The sequence below is a fragment of the Rhineura floridana genome, chromosome 9, assembly GCF_030035675.1.
Source record: "Rhineura floridana isolate rRhiFlo1 chromosome 9, rRhiFlo1.hap2, whole genome shotgun sequence".
In the NCBI taxonomy this organism is placed as follows: domain Eukaryota; kingdom Metazoa; phylum Chordata; class Lepidosauria; order Squamata; family Rhineuridae; genus Rhineura; species Rhineura floridana.
The window spans coordinates 68,542,692-68,562,345 of NC_084488.1; the positions used below are offsets into that span (position 1 = coordinate 68,542,692).

Genomic DNA, 19,654 nt, shown 5'->3' on the forward strand with positions numbered 1-19,654 from the left:
TGAGTACTGCATTCAGTTCTGGTCTCTGCACTTCAAGAAGGATGCAGACAAACTGGAACAGGTTCAGAGGAGGGCAACAAGAATGATCAGGGGACTGGAAACAAAGCCCTATGAGGAGAGACTGAAAGAACTGGGCAATTTAGCCTGGAGAAGAGAAGACTGAGGGGAGATATGATAACACTCGTCAAGTACATGAAAGGTTGTCACAGAGAGGAGGGCCAGGATCTCTTCTCGATCATCCCAGAGTGCAGGACACAGAATAATGGGCTCAAGTTTCAGGAAGCCAGATTTTGACTGAACATCAGGAAAAACTTCCTAACTGTTAAAGCCATACAACAATGGAACCAATTACCTAGAGTGGTAGTGGGCTCTGACACTGGAGGCATTCAAGAGGCAGCTGGACAGCCATCTGTCAGGAATGCTTTGATTTGGATTCCTGCATTGTGCAGGGGGTTGGACTTGATGGCCTTGTAGACCCCTTCCAACTCTACTATTATATGATTCTATGACCTGGCAAAAGTACTCTATGCTCAGGTAACATCCAGACTAAATTATTGCAATGTGCTGTACGTGGGGCTGCCCCTGAAGAAAACTCAGACAACTCCAGTGGCCCAAAATGCAGTGGCCAGATTACTGAGTGGGGTTGCTTTTAGAACTCACATAACCCCCATTCTAAAATAGTTGCATTGGTTGCCAGTTCATTTCCCGGCCCAGTTCAAGGTACTTATGTTAGGGTTTAAATCCCTAAACAACTCAGGTCTCAAATATTTTAGAGACTTTCCTTTGTCTCGTGTGTTAAGATCAGCACAGGGGCCCCTCTTGATAGTTCCGCCATCCTCAGAGGTTCAGGGGATGGTGGCCTGGGAGAGGGCTGTCTCTGTGGTAGCCCTAAGCTGTGGAATTTCCTCCCTATAGAGGTGTATCTGGCACCTTCTTGTACAGCTTTTGGCGAATGTTAAAGATGCACCTCTTTACCCTGACGTTTGGCACTTGAGATGTATATTTTCAGGACTTATCCTTTTCTTGTGAATGTAATGTGTTTTAACTCTTTTAAATACTAGATTTTAAATTTCTGTAAACTGCCTGGGACCTACTGGTGAAGGCCGGGCAATAACAACAACAGCAACAACAATATGCCATCCAAGTTGATGGCCATCACTACTTCTTGTGGGGATCGTTGTCCATTTCTCCTTTGCTACCCCATAAGCTTGGAACTGCCTCCCAGAACAACACCTGTGTGTTGTTATCACTCCTTGAAATCCCTTCTCAGAACTCTCCTTTCTAAGGCACCAAGATCAAGGAGAGGAAAAACTTCTTTCCTCCCTGTGGCAGAAATTGGTGACCCTTGTGTGCAAAAGCAAAAAATGTTTTTGGCTTGCATATAAGGCAGTAGGGATTTAAGCCATATAACAGACTTGTGGCCTTCCCAGATATTGTTCAACTTCCATCAGCATGGTCAGGGGTGGTGTGAGTTGTAATCCAGCAACACTTCCAGAAAATATGTTTTTTAACAAGAACTTGCCTAAAAGTATATTTAATATTTGTTACACTGAAATCAAAACTGACTTGTAAGCCTACCCAGAAAAAAAAATTAAGCATGGTCAGTATTCCACTATGAACAAATAAGCATTGCTTGACCTTTAAAGAAACTGAATCTGGCTTTGACATTCTGTGCAGGTTGCTGGGATCAGAAACCTTTTTTGAGTGTGCCATTCAGGGCTCACATAGGCCATTGATTTGTGGAAGATGATTAGTGTCTTGGTAGTTTTTATTGGCCTTGGGAAGAGTTTTTTATCTGACATTCTAGGCCAATTAACAAAATGGCAGCTTTGGGCTCTCTTTATTACCTTACAGCCTTTGAGCAAATTATTGGACCTGCAAAGAAATGCTAAAATGTTTATGTTTTAAGTAAAATTACAGTTGATCTTAGAATCATGACTTCATATGTGTATTGAGCAAAAACTGCGGCTGAATTTTGAGTTCTTAAGAGGATTTCTAAAAGTGACGATTATAGTTAATAGGCTAGTGGTTTTTGAGAAAAGCATTTAAGTGTGTGGGTTTGTGTTTGTTGAAGGTTACATGTTCAGGGACATAATTTTCATTACCTTAGAGACTCTAGGGACTAGAGGCAAGCGATCGGTGTGTTGCTCCTGAAAGTGTTCTCAGATCCATGTTCTTTTAGTAAAATGTTATGAATATAGATAGGAAATCACTACTTTACAGTAACTTCACCAGTCTTCCATTTGTTTTTCTCTTTGTTTGGGAACCATCCATTTAAATGTTCTTTGACATATCATAGACAAGTGGTGAGATTGCAGCTGGAAACTATTTCAGGCAAGTCCAGCTGTAAATGCATACTGTCTACACTTAGTTTGATGTGATAGTGTAGGGGTTCCCAAGCTGTGGTCCATAGGCTGGATTCAGGTGGTCCATGCCATGTCCATGTTAAATATTCATATTGGTTTTTAATTGTATTTTTATTGCTGCTTTTATTATTTTAATGCATGATAGTTTGAATTATACGGAATGCAAATTGTAATATAGTAACAGACAACATCAGAAATAAAAACAAATAAATACAATAAATACAATAAAAAATCATACAGCACAGTGCATTATGATTCCCACAACAGGCACGAAAACCATTAAGTGGGCCACAAAAACCACCTGTGATTTTCTAGTGGCCTGTGGGGGGGGAAGAGCTTGGGAACCACTATGACAGAGCATTCAGTGTGCCAGTGCAGTGTCCTCTTTCCACATGTTAATTCAGATACGTATCTAAATCTAACCTTAGTTTATACAATCTCTGGATTTATAGTGTGGTTTCCTAGGATTCAAATACACTAAGCAATCCTAACTTGCACAGTTTTCTGGACTTGGGGCTTGCACTGAAAAATTGCATACTTAAGGCTTCCATTTTCCCCCCTCACAATTTCTCTTGAACCCCCTTTGTAAGTTTCTCTTGCACTTCCTGTGAAAAAGTTTACACAGTAGCCTAGTCAGGCTGGTCAGATGTTACTCGGTACCCATGTAATTCTAGGTCTAAAATTATTAGGTGTACCAGAGATTCACTCTGTTTTAATTAATTTGTTTTGCAATGTGAAACCTATGTGCAAAACTAAACAACCTCTAAGAAATCAGAAACACTGAATCTCTGGGGAAATCTTCTACAGAGATGATGAGGATGAACAGATTGTTTTGCCCCAAAACGATAAAAGTTGCAGAGGCTGTCACATATGTTTACTAGCTTCGTTTGACCTTTTTCTGTTTGGGAAAGCTTTAGGGTGCAATCCACCTTGTATCTGTGCTGGGCTGAGGGAGCTGGATGTGGCAGACCCCTGGCTGAGCCAGAAGGCTCCCGATGCTGCTGGCAGAAGCCCCTTGTCTCAACTGAGCCATGCTGCTGCCAGGACCCTGCAGCTTAGCTGGGGGTCCACCAGGGAAGTCCAGCCCAGTGGACAAAGAGCCAATGGAAGCTGGTGGAAGTTCAGAAAATGGGGTGTTCTGGGGCTTGGCAGAGGTGGAGCTGAGGGAAGTTGACTTCTGCTATATCCAACACCCCTTCAGAGTGCTCCTGTGGGTCCCTATCCAGCCAAAATTTCTGCCAGCAAAAAGATTGGCATAGGTAAATAATTACCATGGTGGTCAATGGGGAGCACTTACTCCCTGGTAGGAGTATTCATCGGAGCCGGCTTTTACCTCCTGGTCCCTGTGCAAAGCGTCTCCTGAAAGGCAACTGGATGCAGCAGACCTTCCTCCCGGCTCCTCTTTGCTGCCCCCCTCCCTGTGGCTTCTCATGACTTGGATTGCTTTGTTAATCTGCAATAATGAAGAGTAGTCTTGTGAAGCTATAGTCTTCCCAAAGCTATGAGAAATATCAGAAATGCATTATAGGTAGCTCCATGATCCTTTGGCGACATGCTAATATCACACAGTTACAACTGGAATAAAAAGACCCAATGCCATTTTTCTACTGAAAATTCCCCCTAACCCCCTGCTTTTACATCAGCTGGGGAAAAGATACGAGCAGATGTGCTTCCCCCCTCCCATCTTCCATGATTTTTACCTTTTATTTCAATGTGGATACACAGTACCAACTTGATGAGTTCCTATTTCAAATTGCTTGGTTTAATTTCAGCCTTAAATTTGTAGGGCCACCAGGATAACTCCATGTTGCTATCAAAAATTGAAATTCCTCTGTAAAGCTGAGTAACAGCTGGACTGTCAGCCATCCTGTTTGCATCAGTAGGTGCTTCTAGTTTATTAACAGTACTGGATTTCTCCCTTCATGCAGCAGACTGGTAGGGTGCTGCTGGACCGAAAAAAAGTAGCCTTGCTGGTGTTGCAACTTTAAAAACAACAATAATTAAATGATTGAGTTGTTCATGGGAAGAATTTGGTTTCTGAATACTTATATAAAACTCTCTAAAAGGTCTGTCCTACAGTGGGCTTGGGGTTTTCCCTAGTGGTTTGTATGCTGGGAAAATGAAATTTCTCCTTTAATAGAAACATAACCTTAAGAAAGTTGCCTGTAACCTGCTCAAAAATAAGAGTTACAGCTGCAGTGATATTGCATGGAAATAAAATTTGCAACAGGCTCTGTCAATTACTGCCATTTGAATTTTCTACTGCTTTTAAAACTGAATCTTTACCCTGTGATTAGCCTTGCCATCAAATTTTATAATGTTTTACTGGAGCATATGAATCAACATAGCCAGTAGCAGAATTTAATTTGTAACCCTCAAATGCCATACAGTTTGTTGAAATAAAAGATAACTAAGTTGGAATATCTGAGAATGATTCCGTGGCAAATTATTTGAAAGCTATGGTAGTTTAACCATGAGGATACTTGGGGAGGGGGTGCCCTGAGATATTAATCTTTGTTTAAATTTACATATATAAAGTCTGTGTGCCGCTTATGTTCATATGTGAGAGCTGAAGAAGTTCCATAGGAAAGCCTTCAGAACTGGATAGATGGTTAGTGGAAATGAAAATGCAATTTAGCTTGCAACATGTGACTTCCTATTTCTGTAAGGTACTTCCAAGGGACTTCCTCTGCTAAATCAGCTGAAGTCTTTAGAGATTTAAGTCAGAAACATAGCTCAGTATGCCTTGCCACAGAGCAGTGTGTTCACTTTTATTTGTTTTTACAGAGATTTTCCCCCTTTCCCTCCCCTTCCCTCCTGTGCCATTTTCAGCATGTAAAGATCTGGTAGCTCCAACCCGTGATCGAAAACTGAATACATTTGTGCAGATCACAGTGGTGCATCCTGGGGAACAGTCTTCAACGAGATATTCAAGCACGGAGATTGTGGAGGTGAGCTCCTTTCTTTGTTCCATCGCCATTAGTCACCAAATGCTCAGTTTTCTTTCCATTTTTTTAAGCCAGTATGAAGCACGGGAAAAAGTTGTTGGCATTTAACCAGTTCAAACAGCTGCACTGTTGCTTGTTTGTGAAAGTTCTGCTTTTGCAGAAGGAAACGTAAAAAGTTGTTTGGCTTTTAAGACACAAGCTGAAAAATTATCTGGGGATCTATTGGTTTTCCTTTGATTTAAAAGAAAAAGCACAGAATTAATTTAAAATATGGTGGTTGGGTGAAGAAAATGTTTGCACACTGTATGTATTCAGTGATCTATGTCATCTGAAACACGGTGCTTTGTACTTCATGAAAAATGCATGCTGCATTTTATACTGATAATATTTATAGGCATAACTTTCTACAGCAAGTGTTGCATGATGTGGCTTTGCCCTTGTGCCTTTCTGCTTTGTGTGATTCTTGAAACAAAAGTTGGTGTTCCTTTTCCAAATGTTCCTGTTAAGGAGTTTTAGTACATGCTGTAGAAGGAAGCAGGTTTTCTTTCCCTGAAACCACATCTGAATTGATTTCTAACAACTTTTAAAAACTATCCAATGCATCCAAGGAATGATTTTTGAGCAGTCTTCTGGCTGCTAATTTAACTGTCACAACTTAAACTACCAGCAGTCCTAACTCAACCATCCTGTAACACAGCAGGATGAGTTGGTGCAGAGACTGTCTGGCATGTTGTATTGTATTTGTTGGAATAGACTATTCAGGCAAAAAAGTTGAACCCTTTCCTATTATAGCGTTGACTGGCATTCTGGACAGAATCCTAGATTTGTTCAAGCTCTGTATTTATTTTATTTTCCTGTATTTTTTTATTTGTATGCCACCAGTAGTCCTTGAAGCAGCTTATAGTAAATTAAAAACAATAGAATTATTTTAAAGAATATAACTGAGTGGGATTTTAAACTTTATTTCTTTGAACAAGACCTCTATGCAATATTGCAAGACCGCCTTTGAAAGTCCTGTCATCATCAAAAGCAGTTTGCTATGTGGAATCAGATACTGCTGTTTAAGATATACAAAGCTCCTTTGGTCCCAGAGAAGTAGTTGCATGGCTCTTTGGATCACAGCAGAAAGTAATGTCCTCAATAATAAAGTGCATAGCAGGGGAAGACAACAATCATAAAACCCTGTCAGTTACAATTCAAAGATCTGTTTCTTTGGTTAGGCATATTGGTTGAAAAAGAAACATAGAATATGACCTGACAGTGAAATGGTTTGCTCAAGTCTCTCCCAGTTTACAGTATTCTGCAGGGAGTGCATGGCTGACTAGAACCCTGAACAGGAGCTCTGCTCTTTTTGGAGCAGTGGTGTACTACAAAATAGTGTGGCAGGTTATACATATACTTACAATATAGGAATTTTTATCACTTTGATAAGCACTGAAATAGTTAGGTTTATATTTGCCCTTCCTCCATAGAGATTTAAGATGAAACAGGTTTGTTTAAAAACATAAATTTGAAACTACTTAAACATAAAGGATTTCTTTCAAACTTCTTGTTGTATGATAGCAGTGTTACTGCAATATCTAAAAAAGGGACAGGGAACCTTTTTCAGCCCAAGGGCTGAAATCCTATCCTCTGGGGGCTGCATACCTATGATGAGCATGATCAAAGGCATATCCACCATCACATGTAAAGGTATTGTATGCATATATATATATACATATGCACATATTAATGCATGGGCTCCTTCTGGGAGGAAGGGCAGGATATAAATTTAATTCATCATCATCATCATATAAACACACCCTTTAGTGACTAAAGATAAGAAAAAGGAGCAGCAGTTTACATGACTGGCAGATTATGAGAGTATTTTTTTCCCTTTTGTGAATGAAAATGTGATATCCAAAGTCAGTAGCTGAAAAGTCAGTATGCTAAATAATGGAGTACTTCTGCTGAAATGGCATAATAGACTGGTATGCCATGAGTATGACCAACAATTAATTTGAAAGTATTGTTGTTGTTGTTATGTGCCTCCAAGTCGACTATGACTTATGGCGACCCTATGAATCACCAGTCTCCAAGAGCATCTGTCATGAACCACCCTGTTCAGATCTTGTAAGTTCAGGTCTGTGGCTTCCTTTATGGAATCAATCCATCTCTTGTTTGGCCTTCCTCTTTTTCTACTCCCTTCTGTTTTTCCCAGCATTGTTGTCTTTTCTAGTGAATATTTGAAAGTATAAACTACATTAAATAAATATATTGTACATATATACAATTATGGTATAGAAATGATCATACCCTTCCTCCAAGCATAATTTCCTTCCCCATTTTATCCTTCTAACAGCCCTCTGAGATGACTGAGAGTGGCCCAAAGTTACAGATTGTTTTGTGACTTAGGAAGGTCTCTCTGACCCTAGTCCAGCGCACTAGCCGCTACACCACACTGACCCTGCTATGAATTGCTTGTCAAAGAGTCCTTTGAAAGAGTAATCTTAACATGAATCTGCAAAACTCATTAGGCACCACCCAAGGTATAGGCTTTAGTGCTGGGTCTGAAATCTGTCTAAAAGTTGTACTTCCTGCCCTTAAAAGCTCTAGTCCCAGCCAAGCTGTATTTTGCTTGGTTTTGTTGCAGTTACTCAGAGATGAGGGAGAGGCATTCAGTGCATGCTCAAAGGCACACTCCTTTACTATTATATATCTACATGTTCCAGAGCTGAGACTTAGAGGTTACTAGAAATAGGTTCGGGCCCTAAAACCTGAGGAGCCTGGCTGAAACCACTTTCATCATAATATGAACCTATGCATTTCACCTGTGAATCAGTGACTACTTTAGCTTTCGTTTTTGAGAAAATATGTTTAAAATTTTTTTAAAAATCATAGATCAAATATTTTTCAAGCAATACTTTTGTTAACATGCTGGACCTGAAGGTCAAAATGTCATCGATCATTGTCCACAGCCTGCCTCTGCTGTTCTTGTGGAAAGCTAGACATGTTGTGATTTCTTTTTCTCTGCTATTAAATTAACTGTACATGAAAATCAAAAGGGTGTGCACTTGAAGGGAGACCTAAAGATCTGTTTATAAAGCTGCTGAGGAAACTTGGAAACGCCAGTCTGCAGTTTCCATGCAGCTATTTATGGCATTTCCTAGTGCCTCCCATATTTTTAGTTCTTTTGCATGAATTGTAACGTGACTACTTAAATTATTATGAAGTGCATGTGAATGTATATATCTTAGATTATGAATGAATGAGTGAAATGTTGTTCCTAATTAGAGGAGTGCTGCTGTAGTATACTGTGACACAGATGCCTGGGGTGGTTTGTGATCATGTGATTCTGTTTCCTGAAATTTTTCTCTTTATATTGAGTAAACATTTTGTATTTCTGGCTCTTGACGATCAGCAGTCCAAATCTGCCTCTGCTATATTGGAAATGCTGCCTTTGGAAATCCTGAAATTATTGTGCCATTGACCACAACTGAATGTAGCATGGTACACAGCTGCTACCTCACTAAATCTGAGTTATGTGCTTGCACTATGCAGGGAACAAGAGACCCACTGTTTCTGACTGGTGTGACGTTCCCACCGGATTACCCTATCTATGAGGAGACTAAAATAAAACTAACGGTCTATGATGTCAAGGATAAATCTCAAGACACGGTAGGTATCTTGTCATTACTTTTGCTAAAATATGCACAGTGATACAACTGATCTTTCCATGAGTTGCTTTTTATCCTTGCCATCCATTTGATCCTTAGGTATTCCAATTTTGTCACTATAGCTGATCTTATTGAATTGTTGTACAAGTTACCAGGAAAGAAAGGGTTAAGTTTCTGTGGCTTCCCTGTGAACTGTGTCTGGCAGCATATGGAATAGATTAAGATAAGAAGGGTAGAAAGAAAATAACTTCACTAGAAATATGTTACTGATCATAGAATTCTATTCATGAAAGAACTGAGTTCTGAGAGAGGGGAAGGATAATCAAATTGGGCTTTAATTATTCCCATACTGAGGCCTGCATTCATGCAGCCCGACTGTCATAAGTTTTAAAATGTTTATTTTATACATACAAAAGAAAGTACAGTTTATCAAACTGGATTTGAATCCCTTATGCTTATAAGAAGTATTTTAATAGGAATTGCTTACCCACATATATCTAGCAGTCCAGCTATAGTTTTCCCATATATTTTCATAATCGAGTTTTTCTACCCCAAAGGATTGAAACTAGTAACAATACTTAATTTAAAAAATATTTCTGTGTAGTTTTGTTTCCCGCTTTAGTTAATACTGGAACACATCTTAAATACTCACAACCCAGAGCAGGTGACAAGCATTCTATCTCATGTCTAAAAGGGTATCTACAAAGAAGTTGTGAGACTTTTTGGATGGTTTCTGTGACTGAATGAAAGCTGTTGAAATATGAAACCAACCCTTTTTCTTATAAATAAAATGCTTTGCGTTTGTATTTAGTTTAGCATTTTTATATGTACTAGGTTGTGGATAATTAACAGAATATTACATACTGCGCTAGTGTTAACTGAGAAAAGTTTTCCTTGGGAACTGATTCCAGAGGTGTGACATGTTTAAATGTAGATTGCTTTGATCTTGATGTAAGCTGAGAAAGGCAAAAATTACAGTTCCCAGATCCTTGCTAGGGTTTATTTTGTTTTATTTATAGTAATTATTTAAATGTTTTATATTTAAATCAGATGTAAAAATGTTGCCTGATCCAGAAAGCCAACAGTCCTCATCCTATGCCACTGGTACCTGTCTCAGGTGGGATTCTCATCTCTGCTGAGGACCCTGGATCCCCCTTGTCTGCTTCATGGTCACCTGACACAGGATGCTCCTCTGTGATGCTTTGTTCTGGGAGCTCTAGGTCATCCTCCAAAGAGGATTCCTCCAGTGGGGGCATCACATAGGGCAGAGATCCGTGGCACATGAGGAAGAGGCGATGGACACACCAGGCTATTATGAAACTGTTAGCCCAACTGACCAGATACATGCAACCAGTGCCAGATTTAGGAACAAGCCAAGTAAGCCATGGGTTAGGGCCTCACATTATGGGGGCCTCTAAATATGTTGGAGATAACAAAGAAGGTTTATTATAATTGAAATCACTTTGGCTTAATTAACCTTTCATAAAAAAATCCACCACCAAAATTCTGAACACTGATCTCCCCATGTCAATTTATTATTTATTTATTTATTGCATTTTTACCCCGCCCTTCCTCCCAGAAGGAGCCCAGGGTGGCAAACAAAAACACTAAAAGCACTCTAAAACATCTTAAAAACAAAAAGACTTTAAAACATATTAAAACAAAATATCTTTAAAAACATTAAAACAAAACATCTTAAAAACATTTTGTAAAAACAGCTTTAAAAACATATTTAAAAGCAAATCCAACACTGACACAGCCTGGGATAAGGTCTGTCCTTAAAAGGCTTGTTGAAAGAGGAAGATCTTCAAAAGATAATAGAGGTGCTGCCTGTCTTAAGGGGAGGGAAACCGAAGTGTTGGTACCACAACACACAAAGTCCCCTTCTTACGTTGTGTGCAATGGACCTCCTGATAAGATCTGCAGGAGGCCTTCACTTGCAGAGCACAGTGATCAACTGGGTATATAAAGCATAAGATAATCTTTCAGGTATCCTGGGTCCCAAGCTGTATAGGGCTTTGTGCACCAAAACCAGAACCTTGAATTTGGCCCAGTAGCTAAAGGGCAACCAGTGCAATTCTTTCAGTGTGGGGTAATATGTTGGCGATACCCTTCCCCAGTGAGCAGTCTTGCCGCCGTATTTTACACCAGTTGCAACTTCCAAACCAACCTCAAGGGCAGCCCCACATAGAGTGTGTGACAACCCTGCCTGCCAACACTCCTCCTTTAGCAGAGGGGGACACATTTTCCCCTTCTTTCACCACTCTTTATAACTAAGCTGGTGTTAGGGACTCTGCTTCAATCCCTCAGCCCTTGTTATAAATGTCCAGGTTTACAATCAAGTCTCAACCCCCCTCTGTATCTCTATGTCTCTCAAACATCACAGACCTGAGTTGGACCCCTGTAACCTGCTATAGTTACTCTCTCAGGTACTCTGCTGCCATCATTGAAACTGTTTCCCCTTGTTTATGTTTTGCCAACACTTGTACTCTTTGTAATACCTGCCCAAAGAATCAGGTGTGTTTTAAACCTCAAACAGAATTTATTTGACAAAAGATATAAATAAAACAAGAATACTTTTACTTCAGTTTTTCAAGCGTGTGGTTACAGTTTGTTGATGCCATGATAATGTGAAATGATTGGCAGGTGGGCGGTTCTGCCCACTAGTCAAAGTTGGCTTACAGGGTATGGGGGAGATGAGTTCCCAGTTAATAGTTCCAGAGTTATTGATTACCTAAGTGGTGTGTCTGTGACAGCACAGCAGAATCAGTTGCTCAGACAATAGCATGTAAATTGCTGACAAAACTGAATTACATATCCAGAGGGAAAATCAGGGCTTATCCATATGGGAGCATTTCTTCATAGCAAATACACTGCTTTTACTATTCTAATAGATTTGCAAGGTCCACACTGTGTGCTCAATGGTACCTTCAGATCTGTTGTTTTCCATTCACACACAGATGTTCCTCTGGGAAAGATTAGTGTGGCTGGTTCCTTGTGGCCCCACCCTCTAATTTTACATTTTTACTCCCTCCGGTTGCTCAGTTACTGAGCATGTGTAAATATATTTGACCTGTGCAGTACTTCCACTCTTTACTGCCCCCCCTGCTTTTTCTGAGTTAATTTTTCCCCGCTGGAAAAACAAATAATATAATATTGATATTTTAAATAAAATAGCAATATCAATATTTTGAGAAAATAGCAATATCAGTATTGATATTTTCTGAAAATAGCAATATCGATATCGATATCTTCTCAAAAATATTAAGAAAATATCAATATTAATGTCAATATTTTTAAGTGACTTTTTTAAAAAAAAACCACTTTAGATTTTTTTTTGGGGGGGGAATCGGAAACCAGGCATGGAGAGATGTAACTTCAAAATTCTCTCCGCAAAGATAGAGAATATGAGAAAGAATGATAAAATCCAATGGCAATTCCCATAAAGGAGCTAGTGTGGTGGACTACATACTGGGGTCTCCCTTATTGATTGGCCTTGTGAGTTTTCTGTGGGAGATAGATCAGATAGTGATCACCTCCCCCTGAAACTTTCTATGGCCCTCTTTACTATGTCAACCTACAGCCATCGACGCCGCTGTTGGGCGATTTGCAACGGATTAGATGCCTTAAATGGTCTCAAGACATAGAGACTATTATAAGACAGTCTCTGGCTGCTCCCAAGCTAACTGAGTTACGCCAAAAGGCCCTTTCATCCCCTAATACTATTCATTCGACGTACGAGGTTATTGCAGCCCTCAAACCCCTGGTTTCTTCATCAGTTACAACCAGATTCCATCAGGGCTCTAAATTATGGTACGATAAGGCCTGTCAAATTAAGAAACTGGAATTACGTGCTCAGATAAGACTCACTAGACATAACCATTCAGAAGCAGCTGTTTCCCGCCTCCTCTTACAAAAAAGGGAGTATAAGAAACTACTTAAAGAGAAAAAACAAGCCTTTATCACCAATAGTTGGCGCTCCCTGGGCCTAGCCGTTCTTCAAGGGAATGATTCAGAGTTCTGGAGATTAGTTTCTGTGCCGGTCGCTCCTGTTCTCCCGGAAGTCTGGATCTCCCACTTCCATTCAATCTTTGGGAACGTGGAATTAACATTCCCCAATATTAATGTAGTCCCCCAAGACTTGCCCCCCCGGCCACCAGTCACTTGTGCGGACATTGGAGATTTAATATCCTCCCTCCGCTCGGGTAAAGCCCCAGGAGAGGATATGATACCGCCCGAATTACTCCTCCTTGATCCTTCATGGTGGAGTCCAATTGTTGCAATACTTTTTACAAATATCAATTCTACCGGTACCATCCCCCCTGGCTGGCGCACCAGTATAGTGGTGCCCATATTCAAGAAAGGAGACCCCACTGATCCACGCAACTATAGACCTATCAGTTTGCTCAACGTAATATCCAAACTATATGGCCGTTTTTTATTAAACAAACTATTAGACTGGGATAACAATCGCTCCATCATTCATGAAGAACAGGCAGGGTTTAGGAAAGGTAGAAGTACACTCGATCATGCATTTGTGCTTTTCCATCTTATAAACATGACCAAAACGGGCACTCAAGTCCCTGTACCTGGCATTTATCGACTTTTCCTCTGCCTTTGATTCAATTGACAGGACGATACTGTGGCAAAAACTCAACCAGGCGGGTATCGAGAAGAGATTGTTGTGGTTACTTCAAGCCTTACACCACGACACATCTCTAAGGATCCATTTAGGCCTGAATGGATCCCTTTCTCGCGAAATCCCAGCTAAGAGAGGAGTTAAGCAAGGTTGTATTTTGGCCCCGTTTTTGTTTAAGTTTTTCATTAACGATATTATCCCCTCAATGGTTTCTCCTCTTTTCCCCCCCCCATCATTGAGGCATAGGAAGATCTCAGCATTACTCTATGCGGATGATCTGGTCCTCCTCTCCCTAAATAAAATTGGACTAAAAAGAATGCTGTTTCGCCTACACGAATATACTGAGGCCCAGCACTTACAGGTTAACTATTCCAAATCTAAAATCATGGTCTGCGAGAAAAATTGTAGAATAAAATCTAATTGGTCACTAAATGGCCAGCCATTTGAGCAGGTGAATGCCTTCAAATACCTAGGCATATGTTTTAGTAATAGACTACAGTGGACTTCCCACCTGGAAACTACTAAGCTTCAGGCCTCTAGATCTAGTGGCCAACTAAAGAATTTTTTTTATTCTCATGGCGGCCAATTAATAAGATCAATGATTAAACTCTATGTGGCCAAAATTCTTGCCAAAATCCTTTATGGAGCAGAATTGTGGGGCTATTCTGCACGTCTTAGCCTTGAAGTCCTTCAAAATACCTTCTTGAAGCAGCTCATGGGGCTCCCTAAAGGCACTCCATCAGCCCACATCAGAACAGAACTTGGTCTCCCTTCTTTAATGGCCAGGATTGACCTCGCATACCTAAGATATTGGAAAAAGCTATCTATGTTGGAGGACTCGTCCCTTGCAAAATTGTGCTGGACCGACCAATTGGAGAAAGGGGGCTGGGCTTCTAAATTTGACGAATTAGCGATTCTTTATGACCTCACCCAAAGTAAACTCTTCAGCCTTAATCACATTGAGCTGCGCAATAGAATTTTTGATTACGATGCTCAACAAGATAGAGCCTCGATAGTAGTTGCCTCCTTTTCTCCTTGGTTTTCCCATATCAAACCCAACCATGTTCTGGCTCCCTATTTTTACATCTTGACTTGCGCCCCTCTTCGCAGGGCCTTTACTGAATTGAGATTCCAAACAGTGCCCACTGCTTTTCTTCAAGGCAGGTATGCTGGCATCCCGCATGCGGAACGTTATTGTATTAACGGCTGTATGGTTCCTGAAGATCTAGTTCACTATATGTTTATTTGTCCCTTATATCATCTCCCGAGAGAGAAGTTCATAGCTTCTTTCATAAGTTTGAACGAGGGGATCCCCTTTGATAAACTAGTAATTAGTTTATTATCGGCCTCACAAAAGCATATTATAATTTCTGTAGCCAACTTTGCACTGGCCGCCAAAAAGATAAGAGCTGCACTTGTTAAAACTGTTTAAATTTGTATGGAGTCTTGCTTACGTCTATGGTTTTAAATACTTATCCTGTATAGATGATTTTAACCTTGCCTGTTTTATATTTCCCCTCTCTTTGTCTATGTTGCACCGGCTTATCGGCTATACGCAATAAAATTTACTTACTAACCCATTGCTAGTTACAAGGAGTGAAGGAAGTTTACTCTGGGAGAAAGGGCGGAAAGAAGGGACGTCTGCAGCAAACTGTAAAGAGGAGAGGACAAAGCCGTCAGATGTTGCTGGATAAACCACCAGAAACAAATTGGAATTCATGGGAGAGTTAGTGGGAGGAGAAAGGGCAATAATGAAAATGACAATTCACCCGCCCAGAAAAAACCATTGACGCAAACCATCTTCAAAGATATGTGGAGCAGAGTAGAGCTGTATTGTTCTAAACTTTTCATATTATCAACACACTAAACCACCATGTAGATGAGTCTTCACATGGTATAGCCCTGTTGGAACTGTACCAAGATGCAATTACAACTCTGGATGCCCACCACATGAAAAATTCCTCCATGTAGGAAATTTGTGTCACTAGATAAAGCATTGTAGCCTAGATTTTTTCATGATCCAGTTTTTAGCATGAAGTGTATTACTACCACTACTACCAGAAGAATACTGAAATACTTAAGCAGTATCTTAATGTAAGTCAGTGTTCTACCTGAAAACAATTATCCAGTCCTTGTAAATATTCTGTGTTATGCCAAGCATTCTATTAAAAAAAATGTTGGCACATCCTTGGGGGTATAGGGAGGGCAAAATTAGTGACCCAAACCCTCATGTGAGTGAAGAAATTTTGAAGGCAGTCAGGGCATTGTAAAGGGGGAAGGGCTTGCAGTCTTAGCAGTTTCTGTGTCATTTGTCATGGCTTCTGTTTTAAAAAAAACTCTGCTTCTTTTAAATAGATATTAAACCTGTGGAAACAAATTGGGTCAGCACAGTTTCTCTCCTCAAAAAATCAGAGGGCATTCTCACCCACAGTGCATCTGAGGAAGGATACTATATCACAATGTAGCATCCTTTATGGTGCAGAGAAAAAACATAACTGTTTTAAAAAGAAAAAGGTTTTACAAAACTAAAGCTGCTGCAAATGACTGCTGAGTGTTAAAAATGTGAGTTGTCCTGCTCCCAAAAGGCATAAGACTTTCTTTAGCCCAGGAAGTGTGTGCAGAATTGGGAATGGAAAAGCGGTGAGGCATTTTCATATCAGTCATAACCATGCAGTTATTGCAAGTCAAAGACATTTTGGTGCCTGAAGTATAGTCTTAATGATATTTCTTCTCCTCATCTTCCCCACCCTCCCCCAGCTAGGGAAGAGTCTTGCTGCTCTATTCTGCCACCAGTCCCTGACTTGGTCTTTTCCCCAGTCATGGGAGCAGGTTGCTTCTCCGTGCCTACAGCTTAAAGCCATGGGGTAATTACATAGTATGTTTTGACTCTGACATACTTGTAAAACCAGAATTCAGGCCCTGGTTTAAAGGAAAATCAGAGTACTATATTCACCCTTTTTTTAAAAAAAAATAATTTTTTATTCAACGTTTCAGAAAACAAAACAAAACAAAGTCAAAAACAAAAACATAATAGTACAATAAAAAATCTTGACTTCCGATTTGTCGCAGATCAGCTATAAGTATATAATATATATCAAACCTGTCCCTTAATACATACAAGATCACTTTTCTCCATAGGCTATCTTAATTAATCGTCAAATCCCATTATCATCATTTCATTTTGATCTTTCACCCTTTTGGATGGTTCAAATAATAGGGCCAGACCATGGGTTTGATCATTGGGGACCTTGATTTGAGCTCACATATTACTCTCACCATTCTGCCCTCACAATTTTGCAACACCCTCCCATTTGCAGTAACTATAGTTTGCTATTATGTCTGAATTGGGCAAAGTGTGGGTACTGCATACTTCTAAACCAGAACTGGAAACTATGGTTGAGTGACTGCCCACTCTGCTTTGGAGGCAACCTATCATTTGTGGTTATTTTACTTTGCCCAATTCAGTGTTTGTCTAGGGGTATGATTCTCACTTGGAGTGTAAGAAGTCTTGAGTTTATTTTCCAGACAAGTCCCTGCAATGGGTAAAAATGGGGCCACATGTTTAAAGAGGGAGAAACCAGAGCTTAGTGGTAGATGTCTTTTTGCATGCAGAAAGTCCTAGGAGATCCTTGGCATCTCCAGTTGAAAAGATCAGATGATGTAAGATCATACAAAGCAGCCTGTTGAATCAGGCCAAAGGCCCATCAAGTCCAGCATTCTTTTCTCGCATTGGCCGTTCAGATGCCTATGGCAAGTCTGCAAGCAGGACCCTGAGTGCATAGCACTCTCCCTGAAAGATTTCTGCCTGAGACATTATTACTGATCAGACAATAAAGGAAAGCTAGTTGGACCTGATAAAAGTCAGTTTTGTATGTTCCAGACATCATAACAAACTAAATCAGGAAGTGAGGAAGGAGGAGGAAGCATGTGAACCTGAGGCACAGGCCTGACGGCCAAATGTGTGAACTGAGCCAAAGTTTCCATGTATGTAGAAAGGTAGAGTCTAAGTTAGCTGTTATGTGGCAAGCTTTTTATAACTAAGCATGAAGGTAAGTTTTACATCTGTTGCTGTTTTTTCTGTCTGGTATTTTGGCATGTTTACTCACATTTCCCATCTGTAAAGTGACAAAAATAATGTCACTTTTAATTCTTTAGTCATCTGAGGTTTACAATCATTATTTTAAATAGCTGGTACCTCCTAATATACATTGTGGAACCAAAGGGTAGAATTCAATAGATTGACACTTCATGTGCAGAGATTAGAAGCATCAAAAAATAATGTTTGCTTGGATGTACTTAACAGCCGGAATTCATTAAGGAGTTGTAAACTCTGAACTGCCAATCTGTTGCTGCCCTTCCAGAGCAATCAGTGAGTAGATGGCAGAAAAGGTGACTGAGACAAAGTGCAGCCCTCTGACTTTTTTGTCTCTTGATGGCTTTGCTGCTCCCTGCCCTCTCCCCAAAGGGTAAAGAAGAAGAAGAAAGGATTTTAAAAAACCACAGCAAATAGTTTGCAAAGAAGTCTATAAAGCTAAAAATAAAACAGTTTGTCCTACTTTTCTGTATAAATGTTGATCTTTTTAATATTGGATTCCCATCAAAAAGCTGTCTCCTTTTATCTTTTGGCTGGTTTGCTTTTTTTTTTAAACTAATTATTGCAATGAAGCCCTTTTTAAATAGTTTTAAAAGAAGAAAGAAAAAAGAACAGTTTTTAAAATTACATTGGGAAGTATGGAAGTGAAGAACTTTGGTAAGGAGGCATTTAAAATTAGTTTTCAAGCCAATCGAAACTGTTCCACTGTATTCCCTAGCAGACGTTGATCTATACCAGAAAACTACTACAGCATTTGGAACAATTTGCCCAGTCCCTTAACAGCACCTAGGCTCAAAAGTGATGTTGTAGATGAGGTTTTTGAAAGGTCTTACTTGATCTGTTTGTGGCCTGTTAGCTGAGAATACTTGTTATTTGGAGAGCCTAGAATTTTAATTATTTCTTTGCATCACCATGTCTGCCTATGATTAATCCCTCTCTTCTGAAAACACAGTAGAAGAAATGTATGTTCTGTAATGAAGTGAAATATTTAATCTCATATTCATAGTTCATTTTCAGAAGAATGTGAAGCATGTTGTTTTCAGATTATCTGTTTATCTAACATTCATCCTAATTTGTTTGCACAAATCAGTTTATGGGAGGTTATATGATGTTCACTGCTTGTTGAGCATTCATTTTGATTTGTTTGCATTGAGGTTATACGACACTGCATCAAGCAATTGTTAGCCCATGCTTTTCAGTGCATTTTTCTGTATGTCAACAAGTCTGGGGGGAACACAGACTTACTGCACAGGAGTGCTAAATCCATTTTAATTGTGCAACTAAATTTGCCAGTATGCAGTTGAATTCCACCTGCAAAATAGTGACGGTCTGGAAGTTGCTTCAGTGATGATGAAATCAGTTTGACTCACCTCCCCTTCTTGTCCTTCTCTGTTTGGCATTCCCTTCTCCTTTTTTTCTTTCTTCTTTTAAATAGTTGAGGCTCAAAGTATTACTCAGATGCTGAAGCCTTCTGGTCGGTTCAATGAAGTCTTGAGATGATTGCATCAAGCACATGATTAGACAAGACCCACAATTGAGTTTCTGTTCTCACTAGCTCTTATTTTATAACTTTACTGTTGTTTACCTTCCGTGAAACTTAATCTTGAAGCTAGTGTCTGTTAATAAAATTTGAGCAAGTATCTAAATGCATGTTTATTCTATATCAAGCAATCTGGAATGTAGTATTGCGCGCCTCACCAATCTCCAAGCGGTGAGATTTCCGGGGTCCCTGTGCTCCTCCAGGGTTTGGTTTCCTTTGGGAAGAAGGTCAGCGGAAACTGCGGTGTCTTTATGAAATATGGTTTATTTATTTACACACGTTCCAACCTGAGCTTAAGATGGAGGGGTTCAAGGCATCAGCAGTCCAATATCCAGTTTTTCCATCAGTGTTACAGGAGGCATCCTAGAGCCATGATGCAGAGAGCCAGCCTCTCTGCCTGCCTCCAGTCTCC

General features: G+C 39.9%; 1 protein-coding gene across 12 annotated transcripts in view; it reads left to right on the top strand.

Annotated features, from left to right (window-relative positions):
* The window catches only part of INPP4B (inositol polyphosphate-4-phosphatase type II B), a 444,727-nt gene that overhangs the window by 226,031 nt on the left and 199,042 nt on the right, over positions 1–19,654 (top strand). For 10 of the 12 annotated variants that reach the window (XR_009757936.1, XM_061584844.1, XM_061584845.1 and 7 more), the window contains 2 exons: positions 5,154–5,317; positions 8,855–8,971. Coding sequence is in view for 11 of the 12 variants with exons in the window: in XM_061584844.1 (XP_061440828.1) it covers positions 5,154–5,317; positions 8,855–8,971 (281 nt within the window). In the remaining variant the exon portion in view is untranslated. The remainder of the gene's footprint in view (positions 1–5,153; positions 5,318–8,854; positions 8,972–19,654) is intronic. The other 2 variants (XM_061584849.1, XM_061584847.1) reach the window with 1 other exon arrangement.